Below are 23959 nucleotides of genomic sequence, written 5' to 3'. Positions count from 1 at the left end.
GTCAGCTTCCCCCTCTTTTCCCCCTCCCATCATTGTTAAGCTGTGTCTTCTCCCCCATCCATCCCAGGGCAGCCAGCTACACTGCCTCATAATTAGATAATTTGCTTTTGGCAATGAAGATTCTCATTCCTCTGAGAGCTGCACAGGCAGATCTGAGAGTCAGTCATCTAAAATAATGCAAAGGTACCTGGAATGAGCTCTTACAACAGCTGTTTCCTCCAGAAACCTAACATTTGGAAATTCTTAAAAGACAGAATCTTAGACAAAAGGAGAGAAGAATCCAAGAGAGCTAAATGCTGTGCTAAGGGGCAATAACTACAGAGCTAGTTGCTACTGGTTTTCTTTTAGAACTGCAAGAAGGAGCAAGATATGCATGTTGTACTTGAGAAGTAGTGGTATAGGCTTTTTCCCTCCTTCACCAAGAACCCAGACTCAGAGGTTTTGATTTGTGAACAACCTAATTTACCCATTAATACCATCCTCAAATCAAAAAACAAATTTAAAAGGAAAAAACCCAAACACACAAAACTTGAAAACAATCCCAAAGACATTTAAAAGCAAACAAATCAGCTCAGGAGACAGAGCAATTGTTTTGAAGTCTCATACCAGATAGGTCGAGTGTGGTTCACAATAGTGCGGAAACGAGGTTTGACATAATCATAATATCCACTGTTTTTGTGCTCCTCCTGACACCAAACTAGATCAGCACTTGGATACTTCTCAAGTTCTTCTTTCAGCAAGTCAAAGGGGAATGGTGAGATCTGGAAAGAGAAGGTAACAATTGGCAAAGCTTTCTCTTACGTGGTTTTAAGCCCATGGGGAGTCATTACTTTTTCATGGAAAGTGACTCATGTTTCTCTAATTGATTTAATGTTCAGAAATGAATAAACACATATTTTATGGCTGTACTAGTATGAACAGAAGTAGGTCATAGTCCAGATCACCTGCACCTCTACAGCTTTTTTGGTGAAGCAGCTATGAGAAGTCCTTAATTAGTGAATGACAATACACTTCAAAGGTTCCTATTCACAACATTTAAACTTAACAGACCGGATATACAAATTTAAGGTGCCATCATATTGTAACCTTCACTTTGTTACGTTGTTCTGGAAAAGTCATTAAGCGTTCTGGATCTCATTGTCCAGTATACTACTGATGTGTTCCTTCTTCCAAAGGCCACAAAGGATTAAAATATGTCTTGTAAGATGCCAAATGCTACAAAAAATGCTATTACCATTCATTCTAGCAAGTGATGCCTATTGAAAAGCACAGGAACCCCTTGCTGGAAGTCTCCCCCAGGACTCTGTCTTCTGAGGATGAGGGAGCTCACCTGTTCAAGTCTGGTTATAGCTACTTGTTTCTCCAGGTCTTGATTCTTTCTCTCTTTCACGAGATCATAGTACACTTTTCCCGTGCAGAAAATCACTCGCTTGACCTCATGTGGTGCCTGAGCTGCCGGACCGTTCTCAGGAATCACGCGCTGGAAAGTGGTACCTGTTTGGAGCACAAATTAGAAAAAGTGCTCTCAGTGGAACTGACATTTCAATAAAGCAGCCCAAGTAACAGTCCTCTACTGAGCAAGCAGAGGTTACAGTGATCACAGGGTTCTCCTGCCTCTCTATTCCTCCTTTTCAGACCAGTAACTCTGCTAAAGTGACTTTCAGCAGTTCAGTTTCAAGAAGTTAGAAGACTGTCAATAATCCAGTCTTTCACACTTAAAGACAGAAACATGTTAACAGTGGATTATCTTTTAGCTTTGTGTTGTGCATTACACTTTTAAATTGATTGGATAGCTCACCTTTGCTTCCAGCTCTTTTTTTTTTCAGAGAATTACCCAAAATACAGCTTCTTCTTTGCAAGATGATTTCAACCACGTAACATTAATACAGCTTTACAAAATGTTAGAATATTCTTATATAAAACCAAACCACATATCCATAATGCAACTAAATCTGGCAACTGCAGAAATATTTACACAAGTACGCACATTACTGCCATATATTTAGGTGATTTAAACCTCTGTTTGAGAGCTAAAATTACATTATCCAAAGCAAGAATTAGCAAAGAACTGAGCCATATCTATAAGTGATAATGTTTAAGTACAACTTCAGATGCATATCCTCCCTGCTAGAGATCTTTTCCACTGCGATATCAACTCCCAGGAGTACAATTTGCTTGGGATACATGAAACTGGAAGAGGGACTTGATGGTCTAAAAGATCCTTTTCTTTGCTCTCTTATATGAATTATTAGAACTATTTCCACATTAACCAACTGCAGGGCAGCAGACAGCGGCACGACCTCCTAGTCTGAATCAGCACACCCACTCACCAGGAGAATAAGCTCCTGTTTGAACCATTTATCTTGGGGGAAGAAAAGCAACAGCACAAACATATGAAAGAGGAACTGATTTATGTCAGAATTATCCTGTTCCACTGAACAGCAGAATTCATCATTAAAAAAGACTGAATCTGTGCTTCACTGGGTCAGCTGGAGTCATTCTTGCTCTCCTCCTCAATTTTCCATTAAAAGCAGAGCAAAAAGAGAGAGCTGAGAGTCAGCAATACTTTGCTACCTTGCTGTCCTCTTCAACTGGAACAAGCAAGTATGTCAGAATTCAATGTTAATTAGGAATTTGGCTACTACTGAGGGTTAGCCTGAAGTAGAGGGGACTCCCAAGACATATTGACAAATCACAAACACTACAGAATTTCTAATTTGACCTGTTTTACAAAGCTTTTAAACAGCAATGAAAACAGTAAATGCCTTTGCTTGAGAATCAAACTTTACTCGCGCACAAAAAAGAGATAATGCAATATTTAAGCATGTTTACACACTGTAACTTGCTCTTAAAAAACTGAGCAGTTGTTCTCTTCTGACAGCAGTTAAGACACTCAGTGGAACTGGAGACAGACCAGCACACTTTATGCACACTTTCTCGCTCTGAACAATCACTTTATGCACCTACTCATTACAGGTCACTGCATTTCCTCATGCCACTCCAACATGGCCTAAAACCAGTGCAAGGCAGGAAAATAAAATCACTGCAGTTTTTGGTATTCCCTCTGCAGTCACTACGTATCTCTTGGTGCTGATGGCCTGCCAACAACAGCTGGAGTGGTAGTCTGCAGCTCTGAACTCTTGATCTCACTTTGGATCACTGGCAGGACACAGCAGCCCCAAAACTGAGTACTGTAAGAAGAACTGGGCATCTCACTCTTACAAATGGGCACAGTGTAATTAGAACCTATGCCATTCACATCTTGGGGTCTGGGGTGTGGGCAGTAAGGACAAAATTTAATTTTTACATTAAGAGAAAAAGAGCAGAGAGAGATAACAGCCTATTAAGGGGAACATCCCTGCAGAGATGGGAATGCAGTTTTTCACTGCTTTAAGATTAATGGCTGTTTACAAGATAAACCTGTTAAAATTGAGATTCTACACTTGAAAGCAGATTTTTCAGTAAAAGTCCATGCTAGATCTCACCATGACAGCTTCACAGAAATTATGGCAAAAGAAAAGGCAAACTCTCCAGAGCAGATTCTCGTCTCCCCAGTCTGACATGCAACTTGGTATAGCTAATTATTTGTCCATAATACTTTAAGGTCACCTACCAGTCACCATTTCATCAAAACTGGATTTAGCTTCTGGATGCCTCAGCAGTGACTTGGGCGTCAAAACAATCAGCTGTAAGACAGAAATTTTGCCAGCACTCAGGAGCTGCTTTATCTACATTATCACGTGCAACACTTGTAACACTGTTCATACAAAACCCACAAACTGTATATGCTATGGAATAAATTAATGTGAATAGCAAACAGTATTTTTCTTGTTTTGAAAGCCATGGAAGTCTCAAAATTACTCAAAAGATTTGGGTAGTCTACTTCTTTTAAAGGTTGTCAAAACTCATTGCTTATGCTTCTTTCTGACAACAAATCAAACCACGTGAATGAGTCAGTAAAACATTCAACAGTTGTATCTTAGGTTTTTGAAGTTCCAGCAATTAGACAAGCACATGATATTTATGCAACCTGTTAGCTACATTAGTGGTATCTTGACAAGCTCATCTGAAGATCTTCCTAGCCAGATGGAAGCAAAGCTGCAAATCAAGTTTTAGAATCATAGTAAGTCAGAGCTGAGTTTCTTCCCATCAAAACAGTAACTTCAATCTGTGTTCAGTTAAGATTTTTCTCCAATGATTCTTATCCTTTTGAGCAGCACGTCATATGCAAACAAGACTCCTCTTTATGTGAGGGTTAATATCCCTAAAAAAAAATCAAGTCCATTACAGTAACTTTACCGGCTTTCTGAATGGCAGCAAGATCTGTCTTCGGAGGACATGAAAGTAGTTGGCTGGAGTTGAACAATTCACCACAATCCAGTTGCATTCATACAGCTGGGAAACTTCAAACTGCTCACTGAACTCCTGAGAGAGATATTCAAGGCATTAGAAAAATGTGCAAAAGATTGGAAAAAAGGCTTGAAACCCATCCTTCTATTTCTGCCTCTCAGCAACTCCCTTCCTCAAAAAAAAGTTAATTAGCAGCTCTCTGCTGAGAATGTTTTATTAGCTAGGGAAGCATCCCTGCAAATCATTTGCTTCTGTTTCTACTTCTTCCTAAAAATGTATGCAGATAAACACAAAAAGCTTCCATTAATTTAAATAAACCGAGAAGTCCAGGAACGAAGATTGAGGAGGACTAGGACTTCAGCGGATGAAAGACATGAAATAGAACCTCTTTGAAAGAATGTTAAACTATAATTGAATTTGTGAGTGTACAGTTAACTCTCACTCTGCCATTTTTTGGTAGGTGTTCCATCCTCTTATTTTATTACATTAATATGCTTTATGTTTATATATCTTATTAATACTGGGGTTTTTTTATTCATAGTTACATATGTATATATTAGGTAAGCATATGTATAGACACAATAATCTCTCTACAGATTGGTACAGAATTTAACCCAATTTCCTGGTCTGGGGCTTGAGCTCCTACCTTCTGTGATAAAACTTATAGCTTGCTTAAGTAAGCACCTGCTGTAGTGCTTAAGTATAGTCAATCAAACAGGTCTTTATCTACTGAGATTAAGGTGACAAAAATCCCTTTTAGTTGAGGAGGAACATGGTTTTGGAACTATTATTGCCCAAAGGGTAACAAAGTCAAGACCAAAACTGAAATATCCATTTTATTTTGTCCTTTTTTTTTTTTTGGCTTTTCAATAAATGCATGGCAGTGTTTATTAGGAAACCTGCAGTAGGGAAGTGGATGCCCAGCATCCTGGAGAGCTATGTACTTTCTCTGTAGAAATGAATGACCAACCTATGAAAGTCTTAGCCAAATCACAATTAGAAGTTGCTTATTTTCATGCTCCCGGCAGTACAATTTAGCTCCTCTGCAAAAAGCAAGGAGTAGTCTCACTTGGCCTTCTTTAGAAATTGGCTAGAGACACCTATTAGCAGAACACACAGCAATATAACCAAGCAGAATCACTGGCCCTGAGGAACAGCCATAAAAAGATCATGCTGCCAGAGATTAATTGTATGTGACCTCAGCTTTGCAATGAAGCAGCAATACTGCACACTTCCATTACTTCTACTGGGATCAAGTTAATGTTACACCAAGCTAAATCTTAACCTCCTACACCTAGCTAAAAGGATGCTTCTTACAAGAAATATCTGAGACGTGAAGAGTAAAAAAAAGGACATGGCCTTTGACAAAGCTACTTACTGGATAGGCATCAGAATCATCATTGCTCATCTGCAGAAACCTCTCAGGCCTGGCTGATGAATGCTCTGGACCCTGGTAAAGGTATCATTTAAAACAACATTAAAGAGCCAAATGAGCAGTTAGACATCAGTATAGATCAGTCACTGCATAAATACCTCCTGTCACCCTGGCAGCTCTGCTCCATCTTGCACACCTGCCCCCAGCAGCAGTGAGAAGCGAGGAGACACCATAGGATGGGAATTCCTTGTCTTCTATTAATTCTTTTCATGGAAGATTAGGTTTCACATGTATTTCCAATGCTTTTACTAGGTTCAAGTAATTTCTAGCCTCAATATAGCTGCACAATGAAGACCAGTGAAAAGACAGTAGGTCCATGTGGGCACAAGAACAACCTTACTAATGCAGGTCAGAAAGGAGCAGGAGGAATGTCAGGAACAGAAACTCCGGGTGGTTCAGTGTACTGCAGTGACTCACACTTCTTGCATGATGAACAGGAGCAAACACAAAGTTAACTGCTGACTACCTTTGCTATATTAGCAACATGAGCAGACACAGGATCTCCCTCGTATCATTGTTCACTATTCAGTACAGGACCAATTACCTGGATGAATGCTTCAGCTGAAATGGATCAAAATACATGTACACATTATCTGCCAAACTAACCTATGATTAATAACTGCTTCCTCAAGAGGTATTTTATGTTCTGTCATTACTGAACATGCACATCTGCTGTCTCACCAGCAGTACCCAAGGTAATTTCTTGAAGTGCACTGACATTGTTATATCCATTTTACATTAGCAAAACATGCATGCTGGCCACAGACAATATCAGGAATAAGGAGTGTCACAGAATCTGTTATCTTCCTTTCTATATGTCCTTGTTTATAAAGGATGAGACAAAGTTGTGAGGAGTATGGGAAGAAAAAAAAAAGGCAGTGTTTTTATATATTGCTAATATTGACAGCCTTTGTTTGTTCAAGTGACAATTACTGTTAGGAAGGACTTTCATTTTGGAGACAGCTGTGAAGTATTTTAACCCAAAGGCAAACTATTACACCTCTCAACCCTCCCTATGGCTCCTCAGTTCTGTATGTTTATAAAGAGATCTTTTCTTTATATGACTGTCTCTCATCATAACTTCCTCTGCTGAAACCTTAACATATGATCTCCAAAATCAGTCACTGACACCTTGATTCAACACATCATTCTCCCTAATTCCAAGGGCAGGATTCCAGAGTCCACAGGAGGGCCACAAAGATGATTAGAGAGCTGGAACACCTCTCCTAAGAAGACAGGCTGAGAGAGTTGGGATGGTTCAGCCTGGGGAAGACGTAGCCCCATGGAGACCTTACAGCACCTTCCAGTACCTAAAGGGGGCCTGCAAGAAAGTCGGAGAGGGACTATTTACAAGGATGTGTAACAGGATGAGGTGGAATGGCTTTAAGCTGAAAGAGAGCAGGTTCAGATTTGATATGAGGAAGAAATTCTTTGCTGGGAGGGTGGTGAGGCACTGGCACAGGTTACCCAGAGAGGCTGTGGATGCCCCATCCCTGGAAGTGGTCAAGGCCAGGCTGGGCCTTGATGGGGCTCGAGCAACCTGGTCTAGTGGAACATTCCATTGCCATGATGAGGGGGTTGAAACTAGATGGTCTTTATGATCCCTTTCAATTCAAACCATTCTATGACTCTGTGATTCACTCTATTCCATGGACTAAGGGAATTCAAAGGAAAAAACATTCTGCTGGCAACACATGAGTAACACAAACAGCCAAGAACTGTGCCTTGTATCACTACTCTTTTGAAGTGTGCCTCCACTTTTGAGGTGCCAAATAATCTGGTCACAGATGGGTAAGGACTTGGGAGCAAGGAGCAAAGCACTGTAGTGCACCATAACAGTCCAATATATTGCAATACCTCTGCTCTATACATCTGTTTGCTGTAAATCAAATCCTGCACTAAGTACAGCCTACACATGGACAAACACAGTGCTCCACAAGCACACTGCATTCAGTACACTGGAAACAGAGATGTTACCAGCAAATAATTACAGGAGAGACAACGACGCTTCCCTAACATACACACACAGACTGCCCCAGCAACAACCTCAATCCAGAGCCTCAACGTCCACATCCATCTTCGATTTCCCTGCTGACACCACCAATCAGACTGCCAGCAACTGCTGCATGGGATGGGGTAGGGCTTATTTCTACTGTGACCACCTATCCAGTGAGACATACACTGAATCCATTAGATACTTTCAGATGAGCCCCCAAGGAGCCATTAGGCTGCAGAGTCTTTCAATCACAGCCAACTTGCCTGTGAATGCATGACCTAGAGGTGAAGGGATCCATATCCCATTACGAATCCTTCCCCAAATCATTTTGTCCCCAACACTGTAGCTATAGAGAGACTAACACTCCTGTAATGGAAAGATCCTCTGGGAAGGTAACAGATTTCAACAGCCTGGTGGGATCCTTAAATATTCCAAAACCATCTGACATTAGTAGCAAAATAAGCAGGTTTCAGAAGACCTGTGCAAATCTTCACTGCCAAAAAGAAAGATTAAATGTATTGTAAGTAGCAGAGAACAGACCCTTCAGCTGAATGCTTCCCTGCAGAGGACCACACCTCCTGCTGAGGGCTCATTCAGGTTGTCCCTCAGGATTCAGTTAAAAAAATTAATTTATCAAAACTCTTGTGAACAGCATCAGACCCTTTATTCTTTACGCACAATGGATATGGAAAGCCATTCATAGACATGAATGCACCCCACTATATCAGGAGGGGATTATAATTGAACGGAAATAAACTGAATTGTTTGTGAGAATGGAAACGACGCAGTTTGTGGTGGAAGGGTCTAGAGCATTCATACAGATGGAGATTGCCACTGTGGCACATACTATACTTCTCTTAGTAGGAAACTAGAAACATACAAGCATCAATTCATAAAGGGTAATGTATCTGAAAAGGAAAAAATTAACCTTGCCTGACAAGATGTCCATGTAACCTTTAAAAATAATTTAAAAGATTTGAAAAACAATTCTACTGCTGATATGAACTTCATATAACATTATATACAGAGCATGCCCCTGCCCTTTCCCTCTAAGACACCATCTAGTTCCTCCTACTAGGCACCCAAGAAAAGAGAGTCAACAGCTAGTGGAAACATTTTCCTTTCCATAAAGAGGGAGATTTCTTATGACATCAAAGTTAATCAAGGTCAATTATTTTTGAAGAAGTTTTAAAGTTGCTTCATATCATTTCATTGCAAGAGGATTTAGTGCAGAGTTTACACAGACATACTTTATGCAAAATAAAACCAAGCAAGCACTCCTAGACACTCACATTGTACACTAAGAATCCAGCTTTCTAGGGAAAGAAGGCAGTGTCTTAGGGAAAGATACCCAGAAAGAGAGAGAAAAAAGAAAAAATTGGGGGAAAAGTGGTACATGCCAATAAGGAGGATACAAAGCTAAGAGCTCAGAAATGTTTCTCAGGGTTTTTTTGTTCTTGCCTATCAATCTAATGACATTTTTTTCTGTAACACTGAGGCAGTCCAACATGCTAAACAGTGCCTTCCTCCCCTGGGTTTCTCTCATCATTGGATCCCCAGGACACCTTTGGCTTTTACAGCTGCAGAGGAAGGCACTGTAGCCACCATTTCCCTCCTGCATTTCCCAGCCAGCAGCCCTCACCATTCCTTCCATTCCGTGTGGCAGGAGCAGGACGATCCCGTTGTGCCGGACCCACTTGGCCTGGCCAGAGCTGATGAACTGGTCTATTATACACTGCGCCGTGTTGTGGAAGTCACCAAACTGGGCCTCCCAGCACACCAGGGCGTTGGGACTCGCCATAGCGAAGCCAAGTTCAAAACCTGAGAACCAAACAAGTAGGAGAATTAGAAAATAAAGAGATTTGCTGAGAATTTGGTTCGTTTCTCATTAAAAATAAAAAACAAACCCAAAATAAGAGCATGAACTGAATTTTTGTAGCCCTGTTATAAATCATGCTGTTTTCAATACTACCATTTCCATCAGAAAAAATCAGGAAATAACATTTTTCCAATCCCAACTCTAATCCTTCAAATGATTCCTCAAACATTTCAATATCATACAAGGTTTTAAATGAACAACTAAAATCCTCCCTCAGCTCCAACTTTTGTGTAATGTTTTCCTGAGAGCTCACTACTATCTTTTCACTTGCAGACATTTTGAGGAATACAGGACGAAAATAGCAATTTGTAAACCTTATGCTGTGGATAATATTTCCTAGATCCAAAGGTGGCTATGAGCCAAAATACAATCATAAGTCAGGTTCCTAATATGCCTCCTAAATACAGTATATGAGTAAAACCCAATACCACTTTGTGACCACCAGTATTTCATAAACTACAGTAAACTGTTGCAAAGCCATGAAAAATCCCAAAGTCATTGGAACCATAATTTCTGACTTGATCAAACCCACTATACAGCTCTGCCAATCATGAACTTCAAAAAAACTCAGGCTAGCTGGAAGAGACAAGCTTAGCATCTTGACATTCTCCACACATAGGAGGGTACTGCAACAGGGTCACCATCAAGTGATGGCTGACATCTCAGATACTCATCATTTGTGATTTATACCCTGGTGACTGGAGACTGCAGTCCCTCTAGGAGAGCCTCCCTTTGTGAGTTCAGTGGATAAGAGAATTACTTTAAAGGGAACTGTAATACCAAAAAAAAAATTATATAAGCAATATTAGAAAAATACCTAAAATACCTTTTAGATGGCCTGTCATTCCAGGCATTAAAAAAATTAATATATTAATATATATTAGGAGATGGAACAACATGTGGCACATACAGCATATGTGCACATACAGCATACTTTAATGTTAGTGCAAAGTAATTGATTCAGCCAGGGAGAAAGATCACAGGATCAAATCAAACCTGTTCAAACCTTCTTTGTCCTGTTTCAGTGTTGTTCAACTTTCACTTTTGTTTTCATTATCAGAGAGAGACACTGAGAGCTAAGCTAAGATTGAGGTCTTTGCGTGCTGGATGCCACAAACATATACAAATAGTTTCATCTCTCAAAGTTTTACTGCCAAACTGAGGGAAGAGGGTGTGAAGGAAATTGAGAACTAATAAACACGTGGTTACAGAGAGTTTAAAGTAAGTTGTCCAGTTCCACAAGGAAAATCCTCAACAAAACCAAGACTAGTCATGTATCAAATAAGTCCCTCTGTAACACTAACATCAAGAACACCCTTCCAACACTTATCATGAAGTTTTGACATAGGTCATCTATGCATGAAACTGAAATTGCTTTAGGTTAACTTGATGAGTACAGCTAAACTGAGACTACTACAAGATTTCACTCTTCTGCTCCAGGAAGACGCTCTTCAGCCAATGTCAGTATACAGACTTTCCCAGAACATTACTAGAGGGACAACTGCAGGACAAATTAACTGCAAGACAAATTGACTGCATGAGCAAAAAAGCAACAAGAGCTTCCAGTGACATTGTTTATTCACAGAGAGAACAGTTTTACAGGTTGTTTTTACAGTATGTCTTCATAGCCTACTCCTTTGTAATTCCAAGCCAGCTTTTTGCTTACAATCTCCATGGCAAGAAATCTTTGAGTCACTTGGCTTTTGGACTGCTGATCTCTGAACAGTCCATCCATGTCTTCAGCAGATGTTAATGATCCCACCAAAAGGCAACTAGTAAGTTAGAGGCCAAAAGGACACTGTTAAGTCAGACAGCCCTTTTCTCTGTGAGTCACCATGACAGGTCACTACCACCAAAGATGGCTTTTGCTGACGTGCCTTTGGCCTGGCTGCCTGAATGGCTTTTCCTTCAGAACATATTTTTTATATCTGGCCTCCTCATTTGTGTAATTCTATTGTCCTTAAAACAATGAAAACAGTGGAAAAATTTACACAATTCCTTCCATGCATGTTGTTCCCAAAGGTATCTGAAAAATAGATTTCCCTAGATAGGCTTGAATCCCATTCTAATTTTACACAAGCTTTAAGAGACCATTTCTACTGATTGGGTGACATGGTTGAGAAAATATGCAATATGTTCAAGACTTATTTGTGCATATGCTGCTCTCTGTAAGGGTGGGGTAATCTAGCTTTTAGAGAAGAACAAACTGAGGTCTTGACCACTCAGAAGTATCAGTAATCACACAGTGCTTTTCAAAGTGTATGCAGGTCAGTGCACACTTAAAATTTGGTCACAGCACACACATGATTTTACTCCATATACCAAAGACCACCGCTAAAATTCATATGCAAAAAAGTAATATAATTTCTCATGTCTTATCTTGTTGCAAACTTTGTGCTAGTCTCCACAAGGTGAAAATGTTCTAGGTGAAGCTGCATCCAAAAGTGTGATCTTAACACAGATACCATTTGCAAGCTTTCTGACAGCCATAAAAATATCTGGGAAAATATATCCAAATGAAATCTATACATTCTGATTAATATTTTGAAATTAATGTTGCCAATTTCATGGCACATGTGTCTGTGGTAAACACATCCTTTATATACCAGAAGTCAGTTTTCCACCAGGGAAATGACAGAGTTCCTAACATTAAAACTATAGCGATTGTAGCAGAATAGTTTTAATTCTTGAGAGACTAGGGAGTCTGTCAAGAATTACTGCTCCTACCCGCATGTGGAGAAAATCACTTAAAGAGCAAGATCTGAACTGCTAAACTAAGAAAAATTGCTAGTGGAAAGACATCTAGACAGATACAAGGTGAACAACCCAGGAGTAGTGAAGTGCTTCTCCTGAAAGAGAATCTTTGGGGCACCAAAGTCAAGGTCAGGGAAGGTGACCTGAGCTATGAAGTCTCCACCACTCTAGGGATGGGACATGAACTGCAGGGGAGCAGGTTCCTACCCAGGCCTCTCATGAGGGCTCAACCACAGACCAGAATAAAGAATTTTAAAAAAACTGCAGCAGAGACCTTGCAAACCTTATTGTCTGTGTCTGCAGAAACAAGAACTGAACATTTTTTCAGAATGCTGTGCAAATCTTGTGAGTTTAAGGGATTAACTCTTACACAGCTAGAAAAACAGGAAACAGGTTTAAGCTGGGAGGAAATCCAGTGCCAAGGCAACCAGGCAGCAAGACGTGGCTTTCAAAGAATGACAGATTAGGAATATGCACACCTAAAGGGTGTTGGAGAGCAACCAGCCAACTCCAAACACCAGGCAGCTGCTCAGGGCTCAGAGCACACCAGGACGTGGGGAACCAGGACCCAGCACAGCACTTTGGTAAACTTATAAACTGAGGAGGGAGAGGGAAGAAAGATACAGAGCACTTGACTAAGGCTGCAAAACTAATGTTTTAATTGCTGGAGTTCATTAAGGTCCCTAGATGACAGACCTAGCAGAAATGCTTGTTTCTATTAGTCCAGTTCCTGCTGTGCTCCCTTGCTGTTCTTTCATCACTCTGGCACAGAAAGAAGTGTTGTCAAGCAAAGTGGCAGCTTACACAGCACACTGTGCTGTGTTTTTCCCCACAGCACTTTTCATGATTGTCATAAGAACTGTAGTTTTTCAATTAATGTAAGTAAGGCTATAGCTATAGCTTAATTCAATATGATTCCAAAGTGACTTAGGGCATGAATGTTAGCTAATGGTTAAAAGGGGTTATCAGAGCAGGGATTTAACATCAGAATGAGGAGAGTTACACAGACAGATTTGTGCTATGTTAGCAGAAATTCTAAGCACAGGGACTACAGACTACATGCATCCTTTCACAAATCCAAACACAGCCCAGGAGAAAGTGAAGGTAATACCCATCTGGTGGCTGACTCTATTAAACAGAAAGACTGATACCATCTTAGAACTCCATGTAGACACCATTAAATACTGCAGTCTGTCCTACTTCCTAACACAGTTTCTGACAGGTAATTGTATTTGCTACCCCTAACCTTAAAAATTCACTGTTCTGACTGAGTAGTAATGCTACATATTTCATCCTAGGTGAGAATTGCAAAAAAAACTTTACACCAATACCTGTCCTCTTCCTTTAACCTTTTGCTTTAAACTTGACTTTTTACCTTGAAAAAGTATCACGTTTCAAGAATTTCCTGAACTACGCACTAGTCCCAAGTCTATCTTGCCTGATGTTCCCTGGAAGTTCCCAGTACAGGATGCTACAGCCCAAGATCTCTCAGAGGCTGAATCTGACTGAAAGAATCACATCTCCTGGATAGAGAATCAACAGTACACAAGTCATTCTGAGGGCTGTAAAGAAAGACAAGAAATCCTTTCAAGTATTTAAAAACTGCTGAAGAGGTAGCATGGAGTGTCTCTAAGTTACTTTTGGTTTTCTCCTCTATCTTAATCAGCAAATATACTCAGACACACTTTGTTTGCTTAAATGACTTCACACGGCCATCACTTATACTTCCAGACATTCAGTTTCAGTAAAAGGGAAAATTTATAGCCAACTGAGTGGATGCACAGCTAAATTATAATAATCTGGATATATCTAAAAATAGTAGACATGGGATTTCAAACAAAATTATCAAAGGTTGTTAAATACTCTGATGTAATGACCCAGATACACACACTCCACAGCTTCCTGTACACAAACCATAAACAGCTGTCTGAACTACAAGTTAATAAGACTGCCTTTGTTTTATTTCTAAGTGAAATCAGTCTTGTCAGAGTATCATTTATACTGAGCAGTGACACCCCAGGTGTTCCTACACAGCTCAAGAATAACTTGGTGCAAAGCTCACAGCTTTGAACAGATACCAGCTCTTGTCTTATGTACCTGCCAAGGAAATAATCTGTAATTTTATCATATTGGGCTGTTTAATCCATGTTTATTTAGCTCTCCCTCACAGAAAGTAAAGGAATTCCCAAAATGCTTCTGAGGTACTGCATGTTAACACAGTCATAACTTCCTAACACACTTTCACTTTTCTATTCTCTCACAACTCTCCCGCCCCCCACCAAATACTTCAATACACTAATCCTAAACTGTTCCTTTGAACAGAATTATATAGTAGAAACAGCATTAGAGAAAATAAAGTGTTGGGGAGTTTGGTTCTCCTGAAGAATCAACTCCATGAACTGCAAGCATGCACTTATTCTTCCATGTACTAAAGAGGAGACCCAGTGATGCTACAGCCAAACAGGTATCAATTTTAACAGCTCCTCTTTGACTGAGAGGCTTAACTAGAAGAGACAGGTTCACACACTGCTGCTCATCCCAACACTGTCTCTCTATGCAGACAATACACAAGAATAAACCTGCTGGAAAAGGTCAGTATGTAAAATCTAGCAAGGGAGAGGAAACTTCATTATAAAACCACTTCAACATAGAAATGTGGTATTTTTAGTTTTAAAAAAACATCCCAACAAACACACAAAAAAAGCCACATCACTTATCAACTATTTCTATGAATTTCATCTCCTTTACTGCATCTCAGACATAAGGGATTTAAAGTTCTTGACAGTTAAAAATATCAATATTATTAGTTTTGAAGAACCTGTCATCCCATCTGCTGAAGCAGAACTGCACAGAAATGGTACTCTTGTTTTCAAAGGGTGAACAAATCCCTATTTTACCCTACTGCTTGTATTCAATGAAAGTTACTAAATCAACTTTAACCTATTTCTTGCTGGGCAAGGTGGAAGGGGCAATAGTGAGCAGGATGAGATCAAGAAAGAGAAAGAAAGAGAGCCCACTTGGTTAGTTTTGTGAAGAACAGAATTGTGGGAATAAGAATTGCCCTTCAATATCAACATATCAACATCAGGCTTCCTACTGAGGCATAATTTTTGGAACAAAATCAGATTTCAACAGAAATATCCAGACATTTGTCACTTCCGTTTGGATGTAAAAAAACCCAAACCCAGAAAACTCTGACTCACCCATAAAATTCACAGCAACACGGTAAACAGGCTCAAATTAAGAAACCCCAGAATACACTGTGAGAAACAATAGGAAATTGGAAACAATCATTCTCTGAAATTAAATTCTTGCTTGTTATCTACGCCAATTATTTTTCTCACATTTATACACATCCTCGCTTGCACTTTCCTATTGAGAGTTTACATTTACATGTTAGGGATACAAAAACGTGATTCTGTTCACAAGAATTCTACCACAGAACCAACAAAAATACCTAAAAAAAAAATCTCAGTTCTTCAGCCCATGCTCCAACTATACAGTTTTATACCACTTTAATTTTTAAATTATTAGCAATAGGTAATATGTAGCATTGTAAAAATTACTAAGTAATTAAATATTTCCAGAACTTTGAAACAAGCAGCTATCTGTTACCATCTTTATCTACTAAAATGTTCCATCTTTTTCCTTCACACAATATTTCATTATTTATCCATAGAATCAGTAACACTTTGATAAATTATTAGATGTATTTGTTTTGTGCTCCACATTCCTCTTGCCACCCTCATCATGTCAGAGTGAGGTTATCCATTCTGTGTGGTTGAAGGTAAAATAATTCACTATGATTAATGCTATCACTAACAAGAATTTGCTTTCTTGAAATAGCACATTCAGAATAGCAGTTCAGCTAAGGCCAGGATGGATTTTTATATCTGTATTACAAACTGTCCCCGGTTTTCTTGTCAGTTCCTCCCCTTTTGAGAAAGCATCAGGTGCACGTTCCAGCATTGCCAAGATCAACCACAACAGATGAATGCTTTCAAGTGAATCCCAAAATTGTAAAATGTGGGGATGCTTGTTTAAGAGATGCCAGAACCTGAGAGGAAGAGCTTTGATACCTATCTCATATATAACCATTTTATAGCTTTTTTCCCCATATTCTTTTCCTTGCTGAAAGCTCTGCTTCTTCTGCAGCAGAGCTATTAAAACACAAGCACATCTGTTAGAGACATACCTAAGACCCCATATTCGGACAGGGAGCTGTTGCACACGGTGTAGGGTGCCTGCTGCTCCCACAGGTGATTCATGGGAACACACGTTCTCTTGTCAACTTCTTGGTCGTGAAGCACGTGATGGCGATGGCTGCAAAGAGTTGTTCCAAGAATTTTATTAATCAAGCATAACTTTGGGCTTCAACAGAGCTGTTTTCAAAGCTAAAGCATCAAAGGTACGTGCAAGCCACACAGTTGTCTTTGCTTAACACAACACCCTGGTTTGGTCAAAACCATGTGAAATACAATCACACCTAAATACAAATGTTGCACTGTAAGAACTTTCACTGACTATCCAGGCTTGTTCTCCAGAACTCAGAGAAACTGAAAATATCTCATCACTAGTAGAACTTGGGGGGAAAGGAAAAAGGATGGGGAGGTTGTTGCTATAAAATACAATGATTAAAGTAAAAAAATGCAGAGGAGCAAAATTGTTATTTAAAAAATTTCATTCTTCCTCCCTAACAGATTCTAATCATCTTTTCCTTAAAACAACTGTTGTTTGTCTTTTATGCAAAAAAAATAATCTAATCTAATCTCAGCACCAAGACTCAAAGAAGTTGTATCCTCTTTCCTGGTATTTCCACTCACATGCACCATTTACAGTTCTCTGGAAGACCATTAATCAGCATTAGAATGGGGCACCAAGGAATACTACCAAAACAGAGATGACTGAAGTAATTACTGTAATCCATTAACTCTCTGAGCAGACTAACTGAGTGAATCACAGCAATATGTCCAGCTTTACAACTGCTAACATAAGGACAGCTATTGTACTGGTAACAATACTGTGCATTGTATAGCTGCCAACACTGAACTAAAGTCTGGATCTTTTTGTACTTCCCTTTGCTATAGTGAACAGTAGCAAAAGAGCTCTGAAATTTATTTAGAGGCCAACAACGTAAGGCCAGAACCTTGAAAAACAGCACAGGGAGGGAAGTAGATAGACAGGGGAAAATTCAGACACCAGGCAGCTGTTTGGCAGAAACCATTTTTGCCACTGACATTTTGGTTTTGCCATTCAGCCAAAGATAGAAGGTCTAGATAGATAATAAGCTCCTTGAGCACAAAGTCTTGCGTTTACCTAGCAAGAGGTGATTAGGATGAGCATAGATGGACAGCCAGAAACATTCAGACATACAAGTCATATGTGTGAAATTGTCAGGCTTATTGACATCAAGCCAGTACAGACGCGAGTCTCTTTCTCCCCCTTTCCTTCCCTTCTCCAAGAGTGTGCCTCCAAGATGAGAAGGGGCCAAGTGCTTCTATCTGCAGCTTTACCTAGCTTCTTTCTATTGATAGTGTTGAGGACTGAAACAGGAAGAAACCAAGCCCTCACACAGAATATTGACAGAAAGGACTATTTTCTAGACAGCACTTCCCAAGTTCCAAAACAGTGAAAGCACCCCATCATGTTGTTTTCACTATGGCAACACAGTATCTTCAGTTCTTCCCAAATTCTAGCCTATACTCCCTCTTCAATGAGTCTCGGAGATTTGAGACATTACGTACTTCAAGGACTTTTGGGAGTGAAGAAGGGAGTTATTACAAAGAGAACATAAAATGACACTCACTTTCTACACGTTCGCAATGTGGTTTTTTCCAATAAAAATGCACGAGCATTTGCAAATGTCTTCAGTTGTCAGGGAAGTTGCTCACTATTATAAATGACAAAGAAACTCAATTACAGCTAAAAAAGAGCAGCTTTATGTCTTAGATGTATGTCTTAGATGTGTCTGTACCACAAGTTAACTTTTCTACCTATTCCTCTGGTGAAATGAGCTTGAATACAGTAGATTGAGCTAAGTCTTACATATTTCTATAGTGTTCTCTTCTGTTTAACAGAGTAGTTGAATACTACCTGACTTCCTCAGGTCCAAGGCTTTTTTTTCATCTCACTCTCTATTGTCCAGCTGCCTATCACATTCATAACAAAAATTCAAAATCTCACCATTGACCAGTATTTTGTAGATCCCACTACCTATCAGGCAAACTCAAAACCCAGCAGTAAAGTAGAACCAGGTTCTATAAATCAAACATCTGCAGTATCAGCTTCAGTCCTGAACTTCACAAGAATTCACTGGAATGCCTTTTTACTCGTTTTCTAAAAGACTGAATAATAAAATCCAGATAGCACAGGAATCCTTAGCTAGCCTTCACCAGTCTAAATAGCTTTCTATCTGAATGCTTTTTTTTTATTTTTTCCCTATATTGCTGTGAACATAACTTTTCTATCTTAAGCATCAAGAAAATCTAGAAAATAGTTCTGAAAAATCCTCTTCCTCCAGCGCGAGAACTGGGAACACAGAGAATCAGTATTTGCAAGACAAGTCTATAGGTGTGCTAGACATGACTAAGCTCACACCTGAAATAGGTAGGCAAGTTGCTAATCAATGAACATGGATGTTCCTGTCCCAGGAGATGGGACTTTACAAGACCATGGTACTGAAATCAAGGAGAATGAGAAGCTGGAGAGGGGGGAAATCTCCCGATTTTCAGTTTTGTTTTCAAATCTTGTCCAAGTGATTTTGTGAAACTGCCATGAGAATGGAAGCAAAAGGAAGAAAGCCCAAAAGACTGGATACCAAATGAAGCTCGGCACAGAAAGAGAGTACTGTACCAGAGGAGACAGGCACCCAGATTTATTTCTCTTCTCTGCAAGCATGCACAATGAAGCACAGTACAGCTGCTAGTTCATTCACCCCAGGAACTGGCATCACATCAAAGGCTTCAATTAAATACATCATTAACATTTTACTCCACAGAGAATCAGGTAATGCAGCAAACTGTATATGTATTACCAAGTGATCAGATTCTGCTTTCATTCATGCTCTGTAGTCATTAAAAGTCTCAGTACAAAGGATCTTATTTGACTTTAAAAAGCCTTGCCAACTGGCAACATGTTTGTTCACAGGATATGCAAGTTCCAAGCAGCCACCACTGGAATGCCACCACTGGAATGGTATTTAAAAGACTCAATCTCCTGCAGCAAGTCCCCTTATCTTATTTGTTAGCAATTAGATGGAATGCAGCTGAATTTTTTGTTAAAAAGCAGAGGAAAAAATATAATTTCTGCTTTTCAGCAAGAGAAGGAAGAAAGTATTTAAAAATATTGTTCTGCCTTAAATACTCTTCTTTAAAATGCTGTTTCCAGAGACATAGGAGATTTGATTATTCTTGACTGCTAGAACCTATAACATTCAGACTGATGATGAATAGCCCCAACTTCCCTCTCCCTGCAGAAGACCATACTGTTTAAAAAATGCCAAGTTGTTTCTGTCAGTATGGGACCACATTCAACAGCTACCTCAGTGCTCACCTGAAAGTACCTCTCTCCACATCCTGCCCACTTAGTCGGACATGGATCCCTTCCTTCAGAACAGAGCCAAAAGCCATGTATTCTGCTAAGGCCCAGTCAACAACCCTGTTCTTGGTCATTTCCAAGCGGGCTTTCAAAATCCGAGAGAGTCCTACAGTGGAATAAAGATCAGAAATGAATGGACCTACTTCAGAGAAATTTTATATTCATATTACATTCACCATTCTCCTTCCTCCCTGGCTAACAGTTAGTTAAACAGAGATCCTAAATAAGGTCTACAAATTGTTTTTCTGGAACTAAACTGCTAGCAAATTAAAAAAACGTTTTTCCCTGACAACGGGTTGCATAAAGTTCATACTTTGTTTTTGAAGAACAAAGTAAGATTGGCTGTGTCAGAAACTACTGAGGACAATTAAAAGACCCATGGTGAAATAGTTCTTTAAGATTTATTTCCACATCTCTAACACCAAGTACTTTTTGTAAGAGACTGAAAATATTAGCAATTTGGTTTGTGATTTTTTTCTTCATTCCTTTTCTCATTTTATCTTGGCATTTGTCTTATTGGACTTTTGGAGATGTTATGAAGTGAAACAGGCTGGATTGATCAATACTATGAATATCATATAAATAGAAAAGTGTAGCAGCTTCTGACAGATTTTCAGTTGGTAAACAATAGTTGGTTTTTTAGTGAAGATTTTATAAGACCAACTTACCTTTTTAATTAGAATGTCTAATACTAAATTTTATTGGGTAACTATAATTTTTAATTCATCAGTGTCACAACAAAGTGCACAAATGCATAGAAGAGCTTTAAAGTTTATCCATTAAACTGTATCTGCTCAACAAGCCTGCAATTGATAACTGGGAATGCCCTGTCATCATTACTTGTGCTTAATTGTCCCAAAGGAACACAAACACATAGAACACCTACGGCAGACACACTTTTCTCTAGAGTCATCCATCAAGGAGTAGAAAGATTAGCTAGAGATTCTGTACAGGAAAAAGCTCTTCCTCCTGATTCTAAGTGCATATCCTACAAGCCAACAAAAGAAAAAAAATCCCTAAAAGTACCTCCGTGTTTCCCCATGGAAGGAACATATTATTACTCCCAGCAGTTGCTAGATTTCAACCCGACCAGGAAGTAAAATTATCTCAGTACTCAGAAGTAAAAGTATCTATTTACTTTTTTTTTTAATTATCTTTTACTCAGAAGTAAAAGTATCTCAGACAGTGTTGGGATTCCACAGTGAAACAGGCACAGCTTCTTACTGTAATAGATGCCAAAGTCAGAACTGAATCTCTTCAGAACAAAAATTAAGATTTTTTTTAAAAAATGCTATATATATGCTATCATCAATGCCAAATGGTAAGTTGAAAGAAAAACTGTCAGAATTTGCCGACACAGTGTCCATTCAGCTGTACTAAAATTCAGCTCATAGTAGATCAGCAATGTTGCCAGGTCTAAGAATGTCTCAACTGAATTTCTGAGCAGAAAATCATCTAACTACAAGAAGTGTCTTAAGTCTCAAATTACCTCAGGTTTTAGCATGAGAAAACCCCACTTTAATAATGCCTCCTGAGATGGGTATCTTACTTCCCAGTTAGTCCCACAAATATGCTGCATTTTCCACCAGGACTTGAAGAATGAAAGAAGGTATTTACTTAACGTTACAAAAAACTTTTACTGCCCTCAGAGGAAAATCTATTTTAATGAGGTATGGAACAGAAGTGATGTGATACCAAAAGAACATTATGCTGAGAACAAGCAGCAGGACCTTCACTGTCACATTTTCCTTATCCATAGAGTTCTTAGAAGAGTCAAAATAAAAAAGTCACAGGCATTTTCCTCTTGGGGAAAAGGCCCAGCAACAATTTCTGTGCAGAAATACAGAAAAAGAGCAAGAGATACAGAGAGCCCAGCTGACCTGAGTGTATTTTGAAGTCTTTGACTGGCACTGAACTAGCTACATTGCCAATGTGAGTCAGCAGGTCTTCTGAAATGCCAGTGGGAGGACAAGACATGCTCTTGGGTTCTCCATCCACATTAAAGAATCCTGGAAGTAAAAGTTTTGGCGAATGTTCAAGGACTGTTTAAGAGATATCTATATTATCTACAATTTATTTAAAAATTCACAACTCTTAAGTGACATTCTAAGCAGCAGACTAAACCTAGTTCTTCACCTTTCACTGGGAAACACAATAATTTTGGTTGTCTGCATGACAACATAACTTCATCTTACAGGCACACAATGATCTGCTTTGTTTCTGCTTTCGCTCCCTGTGAAGTCCAACTATGTGGGCAGAGGTAGCCAATAAAAGGCATATGACACCTCAATCCCTCATATAAAAATAATAAAGCAAAAAGAGCATGAGACGCACTCCTTCTTCTTGACAGCAGAGACAATTAACAGTACAGGAAAGCCACTTCTCTGCTGAACTGGGAAGACATCTTTTTCAAAGTCACACCTTACTTCACATGTTCTTTTAAGCAAAATATTTATTTCAAGTTGATCTGGAAGAATGCTATATTTACCCTTAGCAGGGGCTAATCAAAGGTCACGTAATTCCATTTTAAAGCAACATTATCTGATAAAATCTATTTAAATCCTGGATTATGGACTCAAACTAAAAGTGCACTCAGATAACACTAGGATAAGTGAAAGGACACTTCTTACCAGGCCAAGGTGAATCAAGCCAGTGCTTGATATGTAGGATCTTATTATCCTTGGATCTAGTATATGCTTCTTCACATATTCTATCATACTTTGCAATTTCTTCCTGTAGAACAAAAATCTTTTTTAAAATGGATAAACATAACACCCTTGTATCTTAGAGGTGACACCTATCATTCAGTAGGATAACACATTCTCTAAATAAATTATTTAGTTCACAGGACAGGTGTTACAGAGGACTGTACCAGGAGCTGAAGCTGCAAGCATTACTCTAGAATGAGACAGAACTGAAGTACCAAATATAATTTACAGTCATACTTCTAAGATCAGAACCATTCAGCTCTCTTACTCCTGCCTACAGAAGCCACTAAATACTGGAAAAGAACTTCTTAGAAAACCAGTCTTTCTGGGAGAAAGTTAAGAATCTGCAGGCCTCACCTGTCAAGGCAGCAGATACAATGCCATATTCTGTAGAGGCAGAATGCCTCTGAAATATCTATGTTTCAATCCAAAACCATGCTCAAGTTATTGAGCCAGCTCATCTTTAAAGGCATTAACAACAATGCTGAGCTCAGTCTGTAAAGCAAAACATCCAGGATCCTGGATCCAGTCACCAAAGCCCATGCTACTACTGGCACACTCTTACAATGATTCAGGAAAGTTACTTCTCCATGAGCTGTGATCACTCCTGCAGATAACAGAATCCACCCACAAAACCTTTTTTCTTGATCTGCAATATCATGTCACTACATAGTTAGCCACACCTTCTCAGAAGGTCCTTTGTTGCAGCTGTACTCTACACACTTATTTTCAAAAAGGTTAAGGTAAAGACCTAACCAGTCTAATGCAGGCACCAGACTCTACACTCCATCCTTCTGGAATACTTCAAATGATCCCTCAATTTAGTTGAATTCTTGGAAGAAAATAAAAAGGCTAAATTGATTCTATTGCATCATTGCTGAACACAAGCCTGCCAAGGTTATCAATATGAAGCTACAATTATACCTGTGGGTGTCTTGCTGCTGAATCAAGAGTCTAGAAATGAAGAACAGCTGAGAAATGCCTCTATTTTTCAATATTCTTATCTGAGCACCTTTTACAAATCTCAAAACTGAAGCAAATTTTTCCTATGCAATATGTATTAATTACTTCACAGTACTTTCAGTCCTTTTGTTACAACAATACTATCTATTTTACATGAAAATCCAAACCAAATTGAAACACAAATTGACAAAGGGTGAAGACTTCTTACAGTAATGAAAGGAAGGTTTTCAAGCAGACAACATGCAGTGACAGTTGTGTCTTTCTACTGAACAGCTCCT

General features: G+C 39.2%; 1 protein-coding gene across 5 annotated transcripts in view; it reads right to left on the bottom strand.

The window, feature by feature from the left end:
* Positions 1-23959, bottom strand: part of OGDHL (oxoglutarate dehydrogenase like) — a 52823-nt gene that overhangs the window by 2903 nt on the left and 25961 nt on the right. For all 5 annotated transcript variants that reach the window (XM_027698617.1, XM_027698615.1, XM_027698618.1 and 2 more), the window contains 10 exons: positions 22641-22743; positions 21891-22019; positions 19966-20116; positions 16610-16737; positions 9424-9602; positions 5729-5800; positions 4300-4425; positions 3614-3686; positions 1331-1494; positions 607-761 (listed from right to left, as the gene is read on the bottom strand). In XM_027698617.1, the coding sequence (XP_027554418.1) occupies positions 607-761; positions 1331-1494; positions 3614-3686; positions 4300-4425; positions 5729-5800; positions 9424-9602; positions 16610-16737; positions 19966-20116; positions 21891-22019; positions 22641-22743 (1280 nt within the window). The remainder of the gene's footprint in view (positions 1-606; positions 762-1330; positions 1495-3613; positions 3687-4299; positions 4426-5728; positions 5801-9423; positions 9603-16609; positions 16738-19965; positions 20117-21890; positions 22020-22640; positions 22744-23959) is intronic.

Source organism: Neopelma chrysocephalum, unplaced genomic scaffold (assembly GCF_003984885.1).
Source record: "Neopelma chrysocephalum unplaced genomic scaffold, ASM398488v2 Primary Assembly neopelma1_131, whole genome shotgun sequence".
NCBI classification, from domain to species: Eukaryota; Metazoa; Chordata; class Aves; order Passeriformes; family Pipridae; genus Neopelma; species Neopelma chrysocephalum.
The sequence above is the reverse complement of the archived record's forward strand: the minus strand, read 5'-3'. Positions and strand labels throughout refer to the sequence as shown.